The sequence below is a fragment of the Aotus nancymaae genome, unplaced genomic scaffold (genome assembly GCF_030222135.1).
Source record: "Aotus nancymaae isolate 86718 unplaced genomic scaffold, 86718_ANA_hifiasm-v0.15.2.pri h1tg000030l, whole genome shotgun sequence".
Classification (NCBI taxonomy): Eukaryota; Metazoa; Chordata; class Mammalia; order Primates; family Aotidae; genus Aotus; species Aotus nancymaae.
In genome coordinates, this window is record NW_026988443.1 from 3907762 (window position 1) to 3926528 (window position 18767).

The following is an 18767-nucleotide window of genomic DNA, read 5'->3' on the forward strand; positions in this document are numbered from 1 at the left end:
AACCCCCTACGCCGGAACCCCTTTCCACTGCACTTATTTACCTCTTTAAAGGCCCTGTTTCCAGGTGTAGTTACACACTGAGACACTGTGGTTAAAACTTTGTGGCTCACGCCTGTAATCCCAGCACTTTGGGAGGCCGAGGCGGGTGGATCACGAGGTCAAGAGATCGAGAACATCCTGGTCAACATGGTGAAACCCCGTCTCTACTAAAAATACAAAAAATTAGCTGGGCACGGTGGCGCGTGCCTGTATTCCCAGCTACTCGGGAGGCTGAGGCAGGAGAATTGCCTGAACCCAGGAGGCGGAGGTTGCGGTGAGCCGAGATGGCGCCATTGCACTCCAGCCTGGGTAACAAGAGCGAAACTCCGTCTCAAAAAAAAAAATTTAACATGACTTTTGGAGTGACAACTCAGCCCAGAACAGGCACCTTGGTTATTAGTTTTTGCTCTTGTTGTTAAAGACAAAGTCTCTGTAGCTCAGGCTGGAGGGCAGTGGTGTGATCTTGGCTCACTGCAGCCTTCTACTCCTGGGTTCAAGTGATCCTCCCACCTCAGCCTCCCGAGTAGCTAGGATTACAGGCACTTACCACCTTGCCCAGCTAATTTTTGTAATTTTAGTAGACAGTGGGTTTCACCATGTTGGCGAGGCCGATCTCAAACCCCTGACCTCAAGTGACCCGCCTGCCTCAGCCTCCCAAAGTGCTGGGATTACAGGTGTGAGCCGCCGAACCTTGGCTATTCTCTAGACCTCGGGCATAGCTGCTGTTCTGGAGTTTCTCTTTACCTTCACCTTGGTCATTTCTTACATTCCTCTCCTGTCTTCTGGATCCCATAGAGGCTGCTTTTTGGTTTACTTCCCTGTTTGGTGGCGTATATCCTTCAGCTTCGCAGGGAAGGTCATGGGGATATAAACTTTTCAAGACCTTTGCCTAAGTGAAATGGGTTTATTTGACTCACTGATTGGATAGTTTGATTATAGAATTTTAGGTAAGCAGTTTTAAACGCATTTATTCATTGTTGTTCTAGATTTCATTCTTGCTGCTAAAATCCTGTGCTATCCTGACTTCAGAGCTTTTATTTGTGACCTGTAATTTTCCTCTCCGGCAGCTTTAGTATCTTTATGTTTTTTGAGACAGAATCTCACTCTGTTGCCCAGGCTGGAGTGCAGTGGCATGATCTCGGCTCACTGCAACCTCCGTCTCCCAGGCTCAAGCGATTCTCCTGCCTCAGCCTCCCAAGTAGCTGGTACTACAAGTACACACCACCATACCTGACTAATTTTTGTATTTTTGGTAGAGATGGGGTTTCACCATGTTGTCCAGGTTGGACTTGAACGCCTGACCTCAAGTAACAGTCTGCCTCGGCCTTCCAAAGTGCTGGGATCACAGGCGTGAGTCACTATGCCCAGCCAGCGTGGGTGCTTTTAAATTCATAATAGTAAATACTTAGTAAGCTTTTTCAATCTGACAAGTTACGTGCTTAGTTCTGGGATATTTCAATTTTATCACATTTTTCTTTGGAGGGGGGAAGTTTTATTCATTTAATGTGGGATGTTCTGAAATGTAAGTTTATATTTTTCTCTTGTTTTCCATTTTTAACCTTTTGTCTTTTTTTAAAAATCAGGAAGACTTTCTCAGCTTTATTTTCTACCTTTCTGTTAGCTATCTAAATTTTCTGCTATATATATATATATATATATATATATATGTATTTTTTTTTTTCTCCCTCTCTCTCTCTTTAATTTTGGTTTCTCTTAAGCTTCCAAATGGTGCTCAGTGCTCCAAGGAAAGGAAGGAAGGAAGGAAAGGGAGGGGAGAGGAGGGGAAGGGGAGGCAGAGGAGGAACAACTGGAAAAAAAGCAGCCTGACAGTCCAGCTGTTCGCAAACTCAGCACATCCTCCAGTTACATGGACAGAGGGAGGGAGGGAGGGAGGGCCAAAAAGAAAAGGGAGAGGACGAAGAAAAATAACTTAAACACACACACAAAGAAAAGAGAAGGAAACATGACATGAGCTGGTGATCGACGAAGGCAGGGAAGGAAGGGAAGCATTTTACCTGTGCTGAACCAAGGGAGGAATGTGGGGAAGAGGGAGGGAAAGGGGAAAAAAAAAATCAGAAGAAACATTGTGGGCAGAGGGAGGTGGGGACACGAAGACAACTTAATACAACTTGAGACGAGGCGGCCCAGCCGGCGTGTCCTCAGTGCGGTGTGGCAGCGGAGGATCTGGTGCTGGTGGTGCTGGCACTTCGGTGTGGGGGGCCGAGGACGGGCACAGTCTCTAAGCAGCTCCCCTGACCCCAAACATGGAGGCCCCATGGGGCTGGGAACAAGAGTCTGTGGCGAGGCAGGTGAGGCAGCAGGCGATGGGCGGGCTTGCTGGGTGCCCCCGCCGCAGGCGGGCTCGGGCTGGACCGCCTGTCTTCTTTCCACTGGCCCCCCGGCATGGGATCGGCCAGGGCGTTGGGTCAGGTACTGGAGTGCAAGCTCAAAAGAGAGAGAAAACACTGAGACAGCATTAGTGGAGTGAAAGGCGGACACAGATAAGCCTGCAGACCATGCCCCCAACCCTCTGCGGCTCATCCCCTCCTCCCCAGTCCCAAACCCTCTGAGGCAAAAAATAAAAACGTAGAAAAATCTCTGTACAGACTCCCTGCTGGGAAAACGGGGCAGGGACGGTGGCTCTTCCTGGAGCCCACTCCCGGCAAATAAATTTACAACCCAAGTCCACGGCTCAAAAACAGAATCCGCAAAGGCGGCGCTGGGGGCTGCAGCCCCTGCCCCCGCCCCCTCCTCGCTGGGTGCTCAGAAGGCTGACAGCTGCCCCAGGCTGAGGCGGCAGTCGATGCTGGAGTTCTCCGGGCCCGTGTAGGCCAGGCCCAGGGGCTCTAGGAAGGCCTGGCAGGCGGCCTCACCCTTGAAGGCCAGCTCGGCCTGCCGGTAGGAGACTGGCAGCGCAGGGTGGAAGGTTTTGATCATGGCCTTGAGGGCAACCTTGCGCTCCCGATGTGCAAACTTATCCACGAGGTAGCCAGACATGCAAGGTGCGTGGCAGTAGAGCCAGAAGAAGCGCTGGTAGTTGCCCAGGGCCCAGGCTGTCCTTAGTGCCAAGGCATGGGCCACACAAGGATATGCCTTCAGTTCCCGTGTGAGGTATGCCAGCTCCGTGGTGATGTCTCCTGAGTTCTTGGTGAAGATGTAGCAGAGGATTCGATAGGCAGTGAACTCGCCCACGTTGCCAGGCAAATTCTCGGCGTACAGCGACTTGAGCTGCGTCTGGCACTGGTTAAACTCTTCGTGGTCACCCTTCTCCAAGGCGATCCGGGCGTGGGTCTCATACACCTCTACCGTGAACTCCGTGAGGATGCCCTGCACCGTCAGATCCTGCCGGATGGACTTCATCTCCTCGCAGGCAAACGCGTAATCCTGCTTCTCTTTCCAGTGGGACTTGACCATGCACAGCGAGTTTTTCAAAACAGCCACAGGGCGCACGGTGGACGGGTCGGGAGCACAGGTGAGACGCAGGTAGTGCTTGGTGATGTCGGGGCAGGTGCCCACGATCTGCAGCTCCTGCCAGTCAGGGTCAGCACCGCTGCCCTCCAGGCTGCCCATCTGCAGCACCAGGGGCTCGAGCCGCAGGAGGCGGGGGTGTCCGTGCTGGAAGCGGGCTGCCCGCTTCTGCTTCTTCAGCTCACGCTCGGGGTCCTCACACTCCAGCGCCGCCATCTTCTTTCGACTGCGCTTGGTGGGAGCCAGATCATGCCTCTTCCCACGCTGTGCCCTGCCTCGGCCCCGGTCCATGTGGGCCCCTCGGCCGCCCCGGCCCTTAGGGGGCGGGTTCCTGCGGCCCACAGGGTGACACTCATTCCCTGAGTAGGAACTGTCGGAGTCTGAGTGGGAGTCACTTCCGCGGAAGTGGCGCGTTGGAGACCTGGAGGAGGAGCGGGAGCGCGAATCGGTGCTGGAAGAAGAGCTGTTATCCTTCATGAAGACATTGCGGTTGCCAGACTTGGTGAAGCTGTTGCCCCGGGCTCGACCAGCACCCACAGCCCCCGGTGTCCCTCGCTGGGATGGGGCACACCCACCCCTTGTCGCCGAGCCCGCCCCTCTAGGAGGATGAAGGCTGCTAGGGGCTTCCCACCGCTTCTTCTTGGGGCTCTCAGCCACAGGCTCGCGGGTCAGCCCTGGCAGCGGCTCCCGGCTCCAGTCGATGGTATAGGCAGAGCCATCCTGTAGCCGGGCCTGCGGCACCTCCTTGAGCAGCCTCTCGGTGCGGTCCTTGTCCTCCTCCGACTCACAGGCGGTGAAGCAGCGCTCCACATCCTCTTTCATGTCCTGGGGCCTGTCGTCGGGCTTCCCAGACAGGTTCCCCCGGGCAGACCCGCTGTGGTTCTGAGCTTTCTCAGGGTTGGGCTGGGGGCCAATGCCGCTGTGCTGGCCCTCTGCATTGGAGCCAAAGTTCTGGGCAGTAACAGCAAAGGGTCGCTTCTGGATGTTGAACTTGAGACCTGCAGTCCCAGGGGCTGGCTTCATGCGGTTCCACAGCTATTGGCCCTTCTTGGGCTTGGCAGGTTCACTGTAGGTGTGCGGCCCGTAGGCCTGGCCCGTGGCGGGCCCCGCCTGGCTGTGTCGTGTGGCTGGGGCCGTCCCAGGCTGGGGGCCACTGCTGAGCGCATGAGCCCCATGCCGGTGGTTGAGAGCTGAGGGCAGCTGCTGAGGGGGAACCTGGTATGACATGCTGTTGTCCATGCCGAGGACTGGCGGCTGGTTCAGAGTCCCTTGGTGCCGGGGTGCGGATGGCTGCTGGGGTGTGGCTGAGCCATAGGAACTGGCCATCCCATACCGGGAGGGGGAGCCGTAGCTCTGGTACGTGCTCATGGGATAGAGTAGCTGTAGGGTAGGCATAGTTGTACTGCTGGCACCACTGGTAGTGCTGCTGCTGCTGCAAAGCTGAGGCTTCTGCCTGCGACACGTGTTGTGCGCTGGCCACAGGCCCATTGCTGCTAGCCTTGGCAGAGCCGCCGGCAGCTCCGGATTTGCTGATGCTGGCTGGGGCCTGGCGGGCCTTCTCCCACTCCGGGTTCTCATGCATTGGCGTCTCCATGCCATTCTCTCGGCCTGCCCCAGCCACCATGCTGTACTGAGAAGACCAATCCGTGCTCACCGGGTGCGGTGGCTCCCGCCTGTAATCCCAGCACTTTGGGAGGCCGAGGTGGGCGGATCACCAGAGGTCAGGAGTTCAAGTTTTACTTTTCTCCATTCTGATGGTTACCATCATTGAAAGTTTAATTTTTGTCTACCACAAACACTTCTACTATGGAAGGGAGACACTTTCCAATATCCTGTCTGAACCTCCTTTCTGATGTGATACTAGCAACTACCCTAGAATTACATTCTGAAAACAAGCTGATTTGTATTTTTTCCTCTTGGAAACCTTGAAGAGCTTCTGGTCTTTTAGAACCCATTTTCAGCTCCTTGTCAAGGCTTTCTGTGATCTGACTCCAAGCTGACTTTACAAAGCCCTGTACTGTATTCCACTCCGTATCTCAGGAGGCCAGCCACTTCCTGAGCGGGCTGTATTATACGCGCTATGGCACCGTATCCTTTGTCTTTTGGGTTGTTCTCTTGGCTGTAATTTCTCTCCTGTGGTCTCTGTGAGCCCATCATTCACATTCTTTAAGCTCATCTCCTCAGTAAAGCCTTCTCTCCCACCCTACATTATCACAAACACCCTGCCCTTCCAGATGGATGATTCCTCTCTCGGCAAGGTACCTTGTGTCATTACTTAGCATTTGTTTCATTTATATCTCATCCTTTATGAAACACCAGTTCTGGAGCACTGTCTCAGATTCCATCAATCCCATCAACCCCTCGAGCTTCTGCTGGCAGGTGAGGTGATGATCCAGAAGTATGGAGGAGTCAGCTCCCTCTGGAGGGCCTTGATCGGTGAAATGCAGAGGACAGGAGGGAGCCTGGTAGGCAAACACCCCTCCTGTCTCCCCACTGTGGACTCCTCTCAGCCATGGTTTTGCCTTGCATGCCTTCCAGAGAAGACGCACAGGTTGTTTGGAAAATGTGGTTGGCTAAGTAAATGCACTTGCCAAACAACCCATGTGTCTTTGGGCTCACTGTGAAGGCTGTGGAGAGAGAACCCATCACATCACATTGCTATGCATCGTTCCTTGCTTCACTTACCTTTTTCCTCGCCTTCACCTCTCTGTTCTTACATATCCCATACAAAATACCAGTGCTTTAATCCTTGCCTTGGGCTCTGCTTTCTAGAGGACCTAGGCTAAGACACCCAGATATTTGTTTAAAATTAATCTGGCAGTCATAAGCTTTTAATTGTTCAGCCATGTGTATGACAGCTGGAAAGTACCAGATCTCCCACTGGTTTGACATTGAAGTCCTACAAATACACCTGTTAAGAATATAGAAATGTCAGTTACATCCAACGTAACAGTTGATCAATAATTACAAGTTTCATTTTCGAGGTTATTTTCAAAAGACATGGGAATCGTGTTTGGAGTCTGGGTATCTTACCTGACCCATTTGTTCAGATAACACTTCCAAGGTTAGATTCATTTTAATGCATGGTAATCATTATGCATATTTATGCAATTCTACATATTGCAGAAGAGGATAAAGATGATATCCTTTTGAAAGCTCTCATTTAAAACCTTGTCAAATTAGATCTTTTCAACTAATTTTATGATACATAACCCTTACAAGCCATAAGGAATCATTTTTATCTCTGAGATGACTTTTAAAAATAGTAAAATTCGCCTCTTTTACAGTGTACAGTTCTACAAGTTTTGACAAATGCCTAGTTTTTATTTGTTTTTGTTTTTGAGATGAAATCTCGCTCTATTGCCCAGGCTGGAGTGCAGTAGCATGATCTCGGCTCACTGCAACCTCCACTTCCCGGGTTCAAGCAATTCTTTTGCCTCAGCTTCCCAATTAGCTGAGACTACAGGTGTGCACCACCACGCCTGAATAATTTTTGTATTTTTAGTAGAGACAGGGTTTCACTATATTGGCCAGGCTGGTCTCGATCTCCTAACGTCATGATCTGCCCACCTCAGCCTCCCAAAGTGGGAAATACAGGCGTAAGCCACCACGCCCTGCCGACAAATGCATAGTTTTATAACCATCACCACCACCACCACAATCAAAATATACAACAGTTCCACCACCCCCTAAAATTCCCTCATGGCATTTTGTAGCAATCCATTCCCACCAACCCCAGACTTTGGCAAATGCTGACCTATTTTCTGTCCCTGTAGTTTTGCCTTTTCTAGAATGTTGTATAAGTGGAATAATAGAGTTTGCAGCCTTTCGAGCACTGCTTCTTTCATTTTTTTTTTTAATTGCATTTTAGGTTTTGGGGTACATGTGAAAAACATGCAAGATTGTTGCATAGGTGCATACGTGGCAGTGTGATTTGCTGCCTTCCTCCCCTTCACCTATATGTGGCATTTCTCCCCATGTTATCTCTCCCCAACTCCCCACCCCCTGCTGTCCCCCCCAATTCTCCCTCAACAGACCCCAGTGTATAGTGCTCCCCTCCCTGTGTCCATGTGTTCCCATCGTTCAACACCCGTCTATGAGTGAGAACATGCGGTGTTTGATTTGCTTCTTTCATTTAGCATAATGCTTTTGAGATTCATCCATGTCACTGAGTGGATCAACAGTTCACTCCCTTTTGCTGTTGAGTATGCTGTGGGTATGCCACAATTTGTTTTCCATCTACCAGTTGAAGGATATTTGGGTTATTTACCAATATTTGAATTTTGAACAAAGCTGCCATAAACATTAGCATAGAGTTTTTTGTGTGAATTGTTTTTATTTCCCTTGTGCTGGGATTGCTGTTGTGGGGTAACTAACTGTATATTTAATTTTATAAGGCACTGCCAAACTCTTACAAAATGTCTGTACTACATATACAAGTTTCAAAAAAATGAAATCTGTAATTCTTTTTTTTTTTTTTTTGAGACGGAGTTTCGCTCTTGTTACCCAGGCTGGAGTGCAATGGCGCGATCTCGGCTCACCGCAACCTCCGCCTCCTGGGTTCAGGCAATTCTCCTGCCTCAGCCTCCTGAGTAGCTGGGATTACAGGCACGCGCCACCGTGCCCAGCTAATTTTTTGTATTAGTAGAGACGGGGTTTCACCATGTTGACCAGGATGGTCTCGATCTCTTGACCTCGTGATCCACCCGCCTCGGCCTCCCAAAGTGCTGGGATTACAGGCTTGAGCCACCGCGCCCGGCCAATCTGTAATTCTTGATCAATTGTTATGTTAGATGTAACTGACATTTCTATATTCTTAAAAGGTATAAGTATTTGTAGGACTTCAATGTCAAATCGGTGGGAGGTCAGTGCTTCCAGCTGTCATACACATGGCTGAACAATTAAAAGCTTATGACTAGGCTGGGCGCGGTGGCTCATACCTGTAATCCCAGCACTTTGGGAGATCGAGGTGGGTGGATCACCTGAGGTTTGGAGTTCTAGACCAGCCTGACCAATATAGTGAAACCTCGTGTTTTAAAAAAAAAAAAGAATAAAATAAAAAAATAAAGCTTATGACCGCCAGATTTTTAAACATGCATCCTCATGAATAATGTATGAGCACCCCAGTTGCTCACATCCTCACCAGGACTTAGTGTTGTCAGTTTTTTTAAATTTTTAGCTGTTCCAATACAAAGATGTAGTGTCTTGTGTTAGAGAGATAATTGATATGCAATATGCTGTATATTTTTATAAGTATACAATTAGATTCATTTGACATATACACATCCATGAAGCCATTATCATAATTAAGGTAGAACACATCTATTACTCCACGGTTTCCCCACACTCCTTTGTAATACTCCCTTTCCACCCCAGGACCCCTATTCAAGCAACCACTGATCTGCTGTCACCATAGATTAGTTTTACATAAATGGAATCATATATAGTATGCACTCTGTTTATATGTGGTGTCTTTTATTTGGCATAATTGAGATTTATCCATGTTGCTGTATATAGCAATAACTGACTTATTTTTATTACTGACAAGCAGTCATTGTATGGGTATGTGACAATTTATTTATCCATTCACTTGAACATCTGGGTTGCTTCCAGCTTTTAGTAGTTAGAAACAAGCTGCTATGAACTGATACAACTATTTTATTTTTTGGAGACAGAGTCTCACTCTGTCGCCCAGCCTGGAGTGCAGCTACATAATTCTGGCTCACTGCAATCTCCGCCTCCCAGGTTCAAGTGATTCTCCTGCCTCAGCCTCCCAAGTAGCCAGGATTACAGGTGCACATCACCATGCCCAGCTAATTTTATATTTTTAGTAAAGACGGGATTTCACCATGTTAGCCAAGCTGATCTCGAACTCGCAACCCGAGGTGATCTACCTGCCTTGGCCTCCCAACGTACTGGGATTACAGCCATAAGACCACACCCAACCGAAACAACTATTTATTTTTATTCCATGGGACTCTGTTTGATATGAGACAACGATGTTTATGTCTGTTTTTAAATCAACTTTATTGAGGCAAAATTTGTAGTCTATAAAATATACTCTTCTAGGCTAGGCACGGTAGCTCATGCCTGTAATCCCAGCACTTTGGGAGGCTGAGATGGGCAGATCACAAGGTCAGGAGTTCAAGACCAGCCTGGCCAACATGATAAAACCCCGTCTCTACTGAGAATACAAAAAATTAGCTAGGCATGGTGGTGTACCTATAATTCCAGCTAGAGCAGGAGAATTGCTTGAACCCAGGAGGTGGAGTTTATAGTGAGCCATGATCACACCACCGTACTCCAGCCTGGATGATAGAGCAAGACTCCGTTTCAAAAATAGATAAATATATATACTCTTCTAAAGTGTATATAATTTGATGAATTGTAACAACTTCATGCTTCCTTGTAACTGATACCACATCAAGATATAGAACATTGGCTTCACCCTAAAGGTTCCCTTTGGGTCCTTTCTGGTTACTGTCTCCCACTCTCCTATCCCAAGCAACCACTGATTAGCTTTCGGTCACTCCATAATAAATCTGTAATCCCTAGCGTTTTGTAGAAATGAAATCATATAGTAATTCATTTTATGTATTTATTTCTTAATTTTGAGTAAGAGTCTTGCTCTGTCACTGAGGCTGGAGTGCAGTGGCACCATCTCAGCTCACTGCAACCTCCCAGGTTGAAGTTATTCTTCTGCCTCAGCCTCCCAAGCAGCTGGGATTACAGGTCCCCGCCACCATGCACAGCTAATTTTTGTATTTTTTGGTAAAGATGGGGTTTCACCATGTTGGCCAGGCTGGTCTCAAACACCTGACCTCAGGTGATCTGTCAGCCTTGGCCTCCCAAAGTGCTGGGATTACAGGCATGAGCCACCACGCCTGGCCTAGGACTTAATTTAAGATTCTCATTTTCCTAAGCATATTTTAAAAACTCATCCATGTTGCAAGTATTGTTGGAAGTATCTGCAGTTCATTCCTGTTTATTACTGAATGTAACTCACTGTGTGAATTTACCACAATATGTTTATCAATGGATTGTTGGGCATTGGTTATTTCCAGTTTGGGGCCATTATGAGTAAAGTTGATATGAACATTTAACAACAAGCTACAGAACAGTTCTCTGGGTGACCTTGGACTCACCCAGTTCTTCCCTCTTTCTCACCTGAGTTCTCAAAAAGAACTGTAGAATGTGCTGGAAATGCAACATCCTGCGATAAAGAGGGACTGACAAGAACAGCTCAGGCTCTCTCTGTTCCTGTCCCTCTCTGAGAAACAAGACGTCCTTTAACACTTTTGCCCAGTGTGTCACATGGTCCCCCAGGGTGTTAAATCCAGTGCAGGCTGCCTCCCGGTGTCCCTCAGCTGTGGTGCAAGTGGGTCATGTGCCCCACCTGTGAGAGTGCATCCACCCTGGGCAGGTTTCTTGAGCCTCAGGAGATCAGCTAACAATAAATTCCAGGCTTCTGTTGTGCCTCACTGCTAATCTGCAAGTCATAAACCATCTTCATGTAACTTGTGTGTGGGCATTCCATCTCACGGGACTCAGGCAAGTTGGTAACCAGTGCGCGATGAGCCTGCTTCACAAAATTGGCACAGTGAACAGGGTTCAGTCTGACAGAACCATGTTTTCCTGGTGAAAGGAGAGGGTGATGTCAACCTGTTGGGGGCAGAGGCTGCACTTGCAGCTGGACATTTTATGGGAAAGGAGGGGTGATATGTGGGACATTAGGTCACATGCAAACACACCCTGTGGCTGTGACTGAGCTGGCTGAATGGGTGGAAGCAGAGAGAAAGTAAGGTGGAGCCTAAATGCCACACAGGATCCCTTGGTTGTTGGGCACTTATGTGATTGCTCATTTCCAGGGCTGGGGATTGAGGACTCAAACATGCCCTAAGGCGCTTAAGAGAAAGAAGAGGGATGAGGTATCAGATGGTCCCTGAAGGATCTGAGAGGAACCCACATGCAGAATGTGGCCTGTCACAGAAAGGGAGACTCAGGTCTAAAGGACCATAGTCTTAGACATGGAGAAAGGCCAAGGAAGTCGCATGCAGCCTGGCTGATGAATATATCTGATAAAGGGACACTGCAAACCCAAATGTCCTGGGCTGAATGGCACAGTTAGGAATGGGGCCAAGGTCTCTGATCCCCACCAGAGGCCAATGGCTCTACACTCCTCTGTCAAGATAAAATGGGGCCAGGTGCAGTGGCTCATACCTATAACCCTAGTACTTTGTGGGACCAAGGCAGGTGGATCCCTTGAGCCCAGGAGTTAGAGACCAGCCAAAGCAACAAAGTGAGACCTCGCCTCTACAATCAATTTAAAACTTAGCCAGGTGTGGTGGTGGGCTTCTGCAGTCCCAGCTGTGTGGGAGGCTGAGGCTGGAGGATTTACTGAACCTGGTAGGTTGAGGCTGAGGCTGCACTCCAACCTGGGCAATGGAGAGAGACCCTGTCTCAAAAAAAAAAAAAAAAAAAAGATATAATGGGGAAAGATGGAAATTCTGCCTTCATTGGAGTTCTTGGATACTGAAGGCCACATGACAGTATTTCCAGGTTCCTTTAGGGGAAAAATTAAGCTGGTGACACCAGGAAGTTTGCAGATGAACTCGGTGACCCATAGTGCTTATCTGCTTGTGGGTGGGGCCCTTTGGGCCATTTCAGGTGTCAGTGACCATGGTTCCCACCACTGAGTGCTTTATGGGCACTGACATTTTAGTTGCTTGTGGCACAGAACATCACTGTCACCAGAGGGGCTATGACCCCTAACAACTAAAGATTTGAGCCTTAATAGTGGGGCACATCTCCTCCCACCTACCACCATATCATCCCACATTTTTACTGACTCATGGGCCATTGCCAACAGCCTAGCCATCTAGTCAGGGGAATGGCAACAGTGACTGGACTATTAAAAGGTCCCATGTGTGAGGACAAGTACTATGGCAACAGCTCGCTGTTGGAAGGGACTCTATATGCCACTCATGTGGATGCTCTGACTACCACAGCTGCCCTTGAGAGGACTTATGTCATGTTTTTGGATACCCCATGGGATTTCACTCTGACCAAGGGAAATCCTCACTGCCCAAGTAACATGACAGTGGGCACGGTATCATGCAATATAATGGGTTTTCCACGCACTCTGTCATCCACAGGAGCAATTGAATGATGGAACGGCCAACTCACAAAGCAACTGAATAAAGGACATCAGGACGGCCTGCTAGTGGGGTGGTACCTCGACCTGACTAGGGCAGCATGGATAGTAAGCACTGTACTCCAAGGGAAACACAGCACCGCACACATCTTGAAAAACACTGAGCTTGATGTGGATGGAGGTGGACCAGGTAACTGCCTGATTTGGCTGCATCTGTGAAATTCCAATCTCAGTGTTCCCAATCATCCTTTTTTTTTTTTTTTCCATTTAGAGTGCGCATCCTGTAGGTGGCTTGTAGTTCAGGCTGCCAGAACACCCCAGACAGGGCCCCCGACTCTAATCTAGAGGTGATACTTCCCCCAGGTGCCTCTCTTCTATGAAATCCACAGGAACACAGCACAGGACCAAGGAGTACGAGGGTGTTAGGATTAGTGGCACCAAGAACACCCGATTCTTCCATACAGGTGGGTAACTTTATCAACATGTCAGGATTGTCCAGGACAAACCTCCCTTCCTGGACTGGATGACTAAAGCCAAAAGGCCTGGGTCATGCAACAAGGGGAATGGGTAGTCTCGGGACTTCAGCAGTCAGACTGGGACACTGCACTCAGCCCAACCTCTATCCGATAGGTAGGGAATACCCAAGGATGCAGGAAGTCTAAGGGGCAGGGCACTAACCTGTCACTCTGCTTTTTCCACAAGGACGTGAAAGTAGAGGCCTGGAAGCATAATGCCTTCGTTAGGCTCTCCCAAGCTGTGGCCACCAAAGGAAAGTGCTGGATCTGTCATCCCAGACCCCATTCTGTCACAGACTACAGCAACCTTCTCGTCCTGCCAGTAGTAAACTCTACCAGTATTATAGTGGCGCAGTGAATATTAACAGAAGCTGAGCCCTGGCTTACTGAGGATCTAGCCCCTGCCACATGGGAGGAAGGTAGACTTAATTGGCCGAAGGTGGCAAAATATCATGACAACTAACAACCTCGGTGGGCTGGTAGTTTTGACCCATTGTGTTCCTTTACTTGGATGAGAAGCATCCCAGTGTTGACAGTGGAAACAAGAATTGGACTACTGTTAGCTTTCCATGTAGGGACTTCATGAACAATATTGAATGGGGGAAACCAAGTTCATATGACTAATTTGAGACTTTGCTGGCAAAGGCTAATGCCTTCGTACCAATGAATGGGTTACTGAACAATAAAATGGGAGAAGGGGTGCTATGTGCACCTGAGGGCTACATTTTTCTCTGTGAGCAGTCCAGGGTGACCCAAATATGGTGTGGTCAGTGTTATACTTGAAAAGCTGATGAACGGTGGGATGCTGCACACTGGGCATGCTGGGGTGTCCCTAGATATTACTCTTGGAAATGAATCACACCAGTGGGCCAGCAGCCTAAAGTCATACCCCAGGCTTACTAGACACCTGCCAGGAGGTGTAAGTGACCCTGGGTTTATGTTAAGATTTTTGGTACCACACATAGGAGTCTGTGCTTGGGAAAAACTGTTAAGAAATCTGTCCCTGAGCATGGCAGATACTGCTTCCTCTATTGTCACTTCCTTGGCAGCTCAGCAGACATCCCTCAACTCCTTTGAGACTTTTTTTTTTTTTGAGACAGGATTTTATGCTGTTAACCATACTAGAGGGCAGTGGCACGATCATAGCTCGCTGTAACCTCAAACGCCTGGGCTCAAGTGATCTTCCACCTTAGGCTCCTATGTAGCTCTGACTACAGGTGCACACCACCACACTTGGCTATTTTAAACAATATTTAGGAGAGATGCGGGGGGGGGGGTGTCTCACTATTTTGCCCAGGTTCATCTTGAACTCCTGGCATCAAGCAATCACTCTGCTTCAGCTTCCCAAAGCACTGGGATAAACAAAGCAGTTACTCTAGACTTCCGTTTACCAAACTGGGACAAGTGTGTTCGATTGCCAATAGCTGCTACTGTACCTAGAGAACAACTTATGTATTATAGAAAATTAGGGGAGATCTGGGAGGAGGCCCACTTGCTGCAGATACTGGGCCCCCCTTAGGGACCCTTTTTGGACCTCTTTAGGAACTTATTACCTGGATCACTGGATCCAGTACTAGGTTGCTGCTCCAGGCAGACCTGATCAGCTGTTTGTTAAGCGGTCCTCCTGGGCCTAGTAAAATGCATTCTGGCTATGGCTTAACAATGTTTCACTGACATTGTGTCTGTCAAGGCCTTACGCCGATCTGATAAGACAAATCTCTGCCTCCAGTTACTAAGAGGTTGGTGGGCATATGAAATGGACTAGCTTTGCTAGGGGGGATAATCTGAATTAAGGGCACAGACTGCAGGACAGTTCTCCAGGTGGACTTGGACCAACTTAGTTCTTTCTCCTTTCTCATTTATGGTTCTCTAGGATAACTGTGGAATATGCTGGGAATATAGCATCCTGTGATAAAGAGAGACTGACCAGAACAGCCTGTCGTCTCTCCTAGAAATAGAATGTCCTGCATGTTTTTGTTTGTTTTAAGACACAGTTTCGCTCTTGTTGCCCAGGCTAGGGTGCAATGACTCAATCTCGGCTCACTGAAACCTCTGCCTCTCAGGTTCAAGCGATTCTCCTGTCTCAGCCTCCTGAGTAACTGAGATTACAGGCAGGTGCCACCACGCCCAGCTAATTCTGTATTTTTAGTAGAGACGGGGGGTTTCTTCATGTTGGTCAGGCTGGTCTTGAACTCCTGACATCAGGTGAGCTGCCTACCTTGGCCTCCCAAAGTGCTGGGATTCAGGCAAGAGCCACTGTGCCTGGCTGAATGTCCTTCATGTTTTAGCCCGGTGTGTGATGCCTCCCCATCTCCTCTCTCACTCCCCTAATTAGGCCGTTCTTACATTGCTATTAAGAATACCTCCTGGTCAACATGGTGAAACCCTGTCTCTACTAAAAATACAAAAATTAGCTGGGCATGGTGGCGCGCGCCTATAATCCCACCTACTCGGGAGGCTGAGGCAGGAGAATTGCCTGAACCCGGGAGGCGGAGGTTGCGGTGAGCCGAGATCGCGCCATTGCACTCCAGCCTGAGTAACAAGAGCAAAACTCCGTCTCAAAAGAAAGAAAAAGAATAAAAAAAGAGCGGAGACTGGAAACCTGACCTGTTTCCGGTCCCAGTACATAGAGTCGTCGATTTCCCTCGTCGAAAGCGGCATACAGCTCCTGTTCTCTTTCGCGTTCGTAGACCGGACTCAGGCTAGAGAGGCGGACCGGAAACCGGCTCGAAGAAGACGGGAAGACGGGGATTGGCCATCGCTTCCAGAAGTTGTGAGTTTTGTTTCAGAGCGGGAGATCTTCCGAGACGCACTGGGGAGCGGATGGTGAGTTTTCCCCGTGCACTGACGGGCCGGCTCGGGAAGGGGAGGGTCCGGGCAGCTTTAATGGTGTCCTTGGGACAATGGCTGCGGGTTCTTCAGCTGGTGTTTATCAAGCGCCAACGAGGCCAGCCTCCGGGAATGGAGCCCGAATGGTAGCAAGATTCGGGCAGCTGGCACAGCCATAGGCAATAACAGCATAACCGCAGTCCGGGGCCGGGCACCAGCGGCAGTCCGGGTCCGAGGCCAGGTAGCGGCGCAGCATGAACTCCTCGTACTTGTGCACGAGCGGCGGGTCGGCTAGCAGCAAGCGGATGTCGTGCGGGTTGAGTCGCTCGCTGCACTCGGGGCAGCTGATGGGCACCCTGCTCTCGCTGATCTCCAGGCGCAGGTAGTGGCGGAGGCAGTCCCGGCACGAGCGGTGCTGACAGCTGAGGAGGCGCAGAGCCCGCTCGGGCGGCAGCCGCACCAGGCACAGCGAGCACTCCACCTCCTCCGAGCCCGAGCCGCCGCCCTCCGCCGCCTCCTCATGGTCGAAGCCGGGCTCCGCCGCCGCCGCCGCGGCCTCGGCGGCCGGCTCGGCAGGCAGCGCCTCGGGCGGCGAGGCCTGGGCCGCGGCAGGGGCCGGGGCGGGTGGCGGCGGCGCGGCCGGGGACGGCGGTTCGGCCTGCGACTTGGCCCGGGCTCGGCGGCTGCGGGCCGAGGCGGAGAAGACGCTGTGGAAGGTGAGGCGCCCGGCCGCCGCTGCGGCACTTGGGGTCCGGCGCGGCCGCATGTAGCGATGTGGAGCGCGGCGACTCGGAGTCCTTCTCGGATCCCATGGCCTGCGGAGGCTAAGGGGCCCGGGGCGCCCAGCCGCCGCCGCCACAGCCTCAGGAGCCCTCCCGGAGATGGATACTTTATTCTTTAAAAGTATTTTCTTCCTTAATATTTATGTGTAGGCCTTGCTAAAATATAAATAAAATGATGGGATCAGAAGTTAAAAAGAGTAAGAGTAAGGCTTCATTAATACCGTAAGTAACCTTTGGTTTAAAAAATTCCTGACATTCTGCTCCAACTTGTCTACTGGGGAAGCAGCCTGTCAACTATGCATCTGAGCCTGCCTCATCTGAACAAACAGCAACCAGCTGGGCCCCTTGCCTTTTCAGGAATGGCAGCGCACCTAGAAACAGAGCAGGGTTAGGAAGACAACATCTCATGAGGATGCCCAGTGGGCTTCTGCGATGGACTTTTCTAGTTTAACACTTTAAATCATGTTACTGTCAGTTATTGAATATTTCTTAAGAAATGAGTTCTAATGTTAACTTTTAAACAAAAGATACCTCTTGGTTTTTTCATTTTGTGTGCAGTAGAATCCTGCTTATCTGTGAAATGCAGTTAACACATCAGCTGGACCTATTTCCTGAATACAGGGTGACCCTCTTGTTATTTAAAGATGTAAAAAATGCAGGAGACTTGAGAAGAAAAGCCATGGAAGGCACCATCGATGGATCACTGATAAATCCTACAGTGGTAAATATAAATTCTAAGACTGAATGGGTTGGCCAGGTGCGGTGGCTCACACCTATAATCCCAGCACTTTGGGAGGCCGAGGCGGGTGGATCACCTGAGGTCAGGAGTTCAAGAGCAGCCTGGCTAACATGGTGAAACCCTGTCTCAACTAAAAATATAAAAAAATTAGCTGAGCGTGGTGGTGGGTGCCTGTAATCCCAGCTTCTTTGGGAGGCTGAGGCAGGAGAATCACTTGAACCTGGGAGGCGGAGGTTGCAGTGAGCTTCGATTGCACCATTGCACTCCAGTCAGGGTGACAAGAGCAGAACTGTCTCTCAAAAAAAAGAAAAGAAAAAAAAAGCCATACGGGCATTTAAGTATATATTACTTTTTGTGATGTTATAGGGTGGCCTAAAATTCTGTCACCTTTTGGGGAAAAAAATTTTTGTCCAAGTCAGATGAAGCCAGCCTTGACTATAACAGTGAATAGAGGCAGAAGTGCTGGGTCCTGCCCTAGGAAACAGAAATGGTTGGGATCTGGCTCTAACATGGGAAATGCCTGTGTTTCCAGGCAGTACAGATTCTCCATGTGTAATTAATTCTTTTTGCTCTGTTTGGTAGATTGTCGATCCATTTCAGATACTTGTGGCTAATTTGGATACAAGAAAAAGGTCTCACAAGAATCTTTTCTTACCTAAGTTGAAACATGGAACCCAGCAACAAGACCTTAAGAAAGAAAGAAGAGTAGGAACTCTTCAAGGTGCAAAAAAGAAAAAAGAAAGTAGAAGAGCCACTGAAAGTAGAATACCTGTTTCAGAAAGTCAACCGGTGATTCCTGAAAAACATCGAGCTAGAAAACGACAGGCATGGCTTTGGGAAGAAGACAAGAATTTGAGATCTGACGGGAGGAAATTTGGAGAGGGAAACTGGTCTAAAATACTGTTGCATTATAAATTCAACAACCGGACAAGTGTCATGTTAAAAGACAGATGGAGGACCATGAAGAAACTAAAACTCATTTGCTCAGACAGTGAAGACTGATTGTGTTTGTAAAAGCTTGATGAAAGGACAGTTAAGTACATGTAGATCACTACATTTTGTTTGAAACTTGCATCATTGATGTATTTTAAAACTTTTGTTTAAAGCATTACAGTATTTTTCTGTGACCATCAGTATAAGGGTTTGTGCTATAAGAATTAAAGTATATGCTATCATTGTATTCTTTAAGAACCTTTTGATAAACTGTAAATTTGTGGAACCCTGCCACATTTAGTATCTCC

The 18767-nt window shown here is 49.1% G+C and overlaps 1 protein-coding gene and 1 long non-coding RNA gene across 2 annotated transcripts in view; one reads left to right on the forward strand and one right to left on the reverse strand.

The window, feature by feature from the left end:
* LOC135277199 (uncharacterized) overlaps positions 1 to 18767 on the forward strand; it is a 140378-nt gene that overhangs the window by 45788 nt on the left and 75823 nt on the right. The gene's annotated exons all lie outside the window — the stretch shown is intronic.
* LOC135277231 (leukocyte receptor cluster member 8-like) lies at positions 2793 to 9609 on the reverse strand. Its single transcript, XM_064383036.1, is given in 2 exon segments — positions 2793 to 4891; positions 4893 to 9609. Coding segments are annotated over 2 exon segments (2328 nt in total). The 5' UTR covers positions 5132 to 9609; the 3' UTR covers positions 2793 to 2802.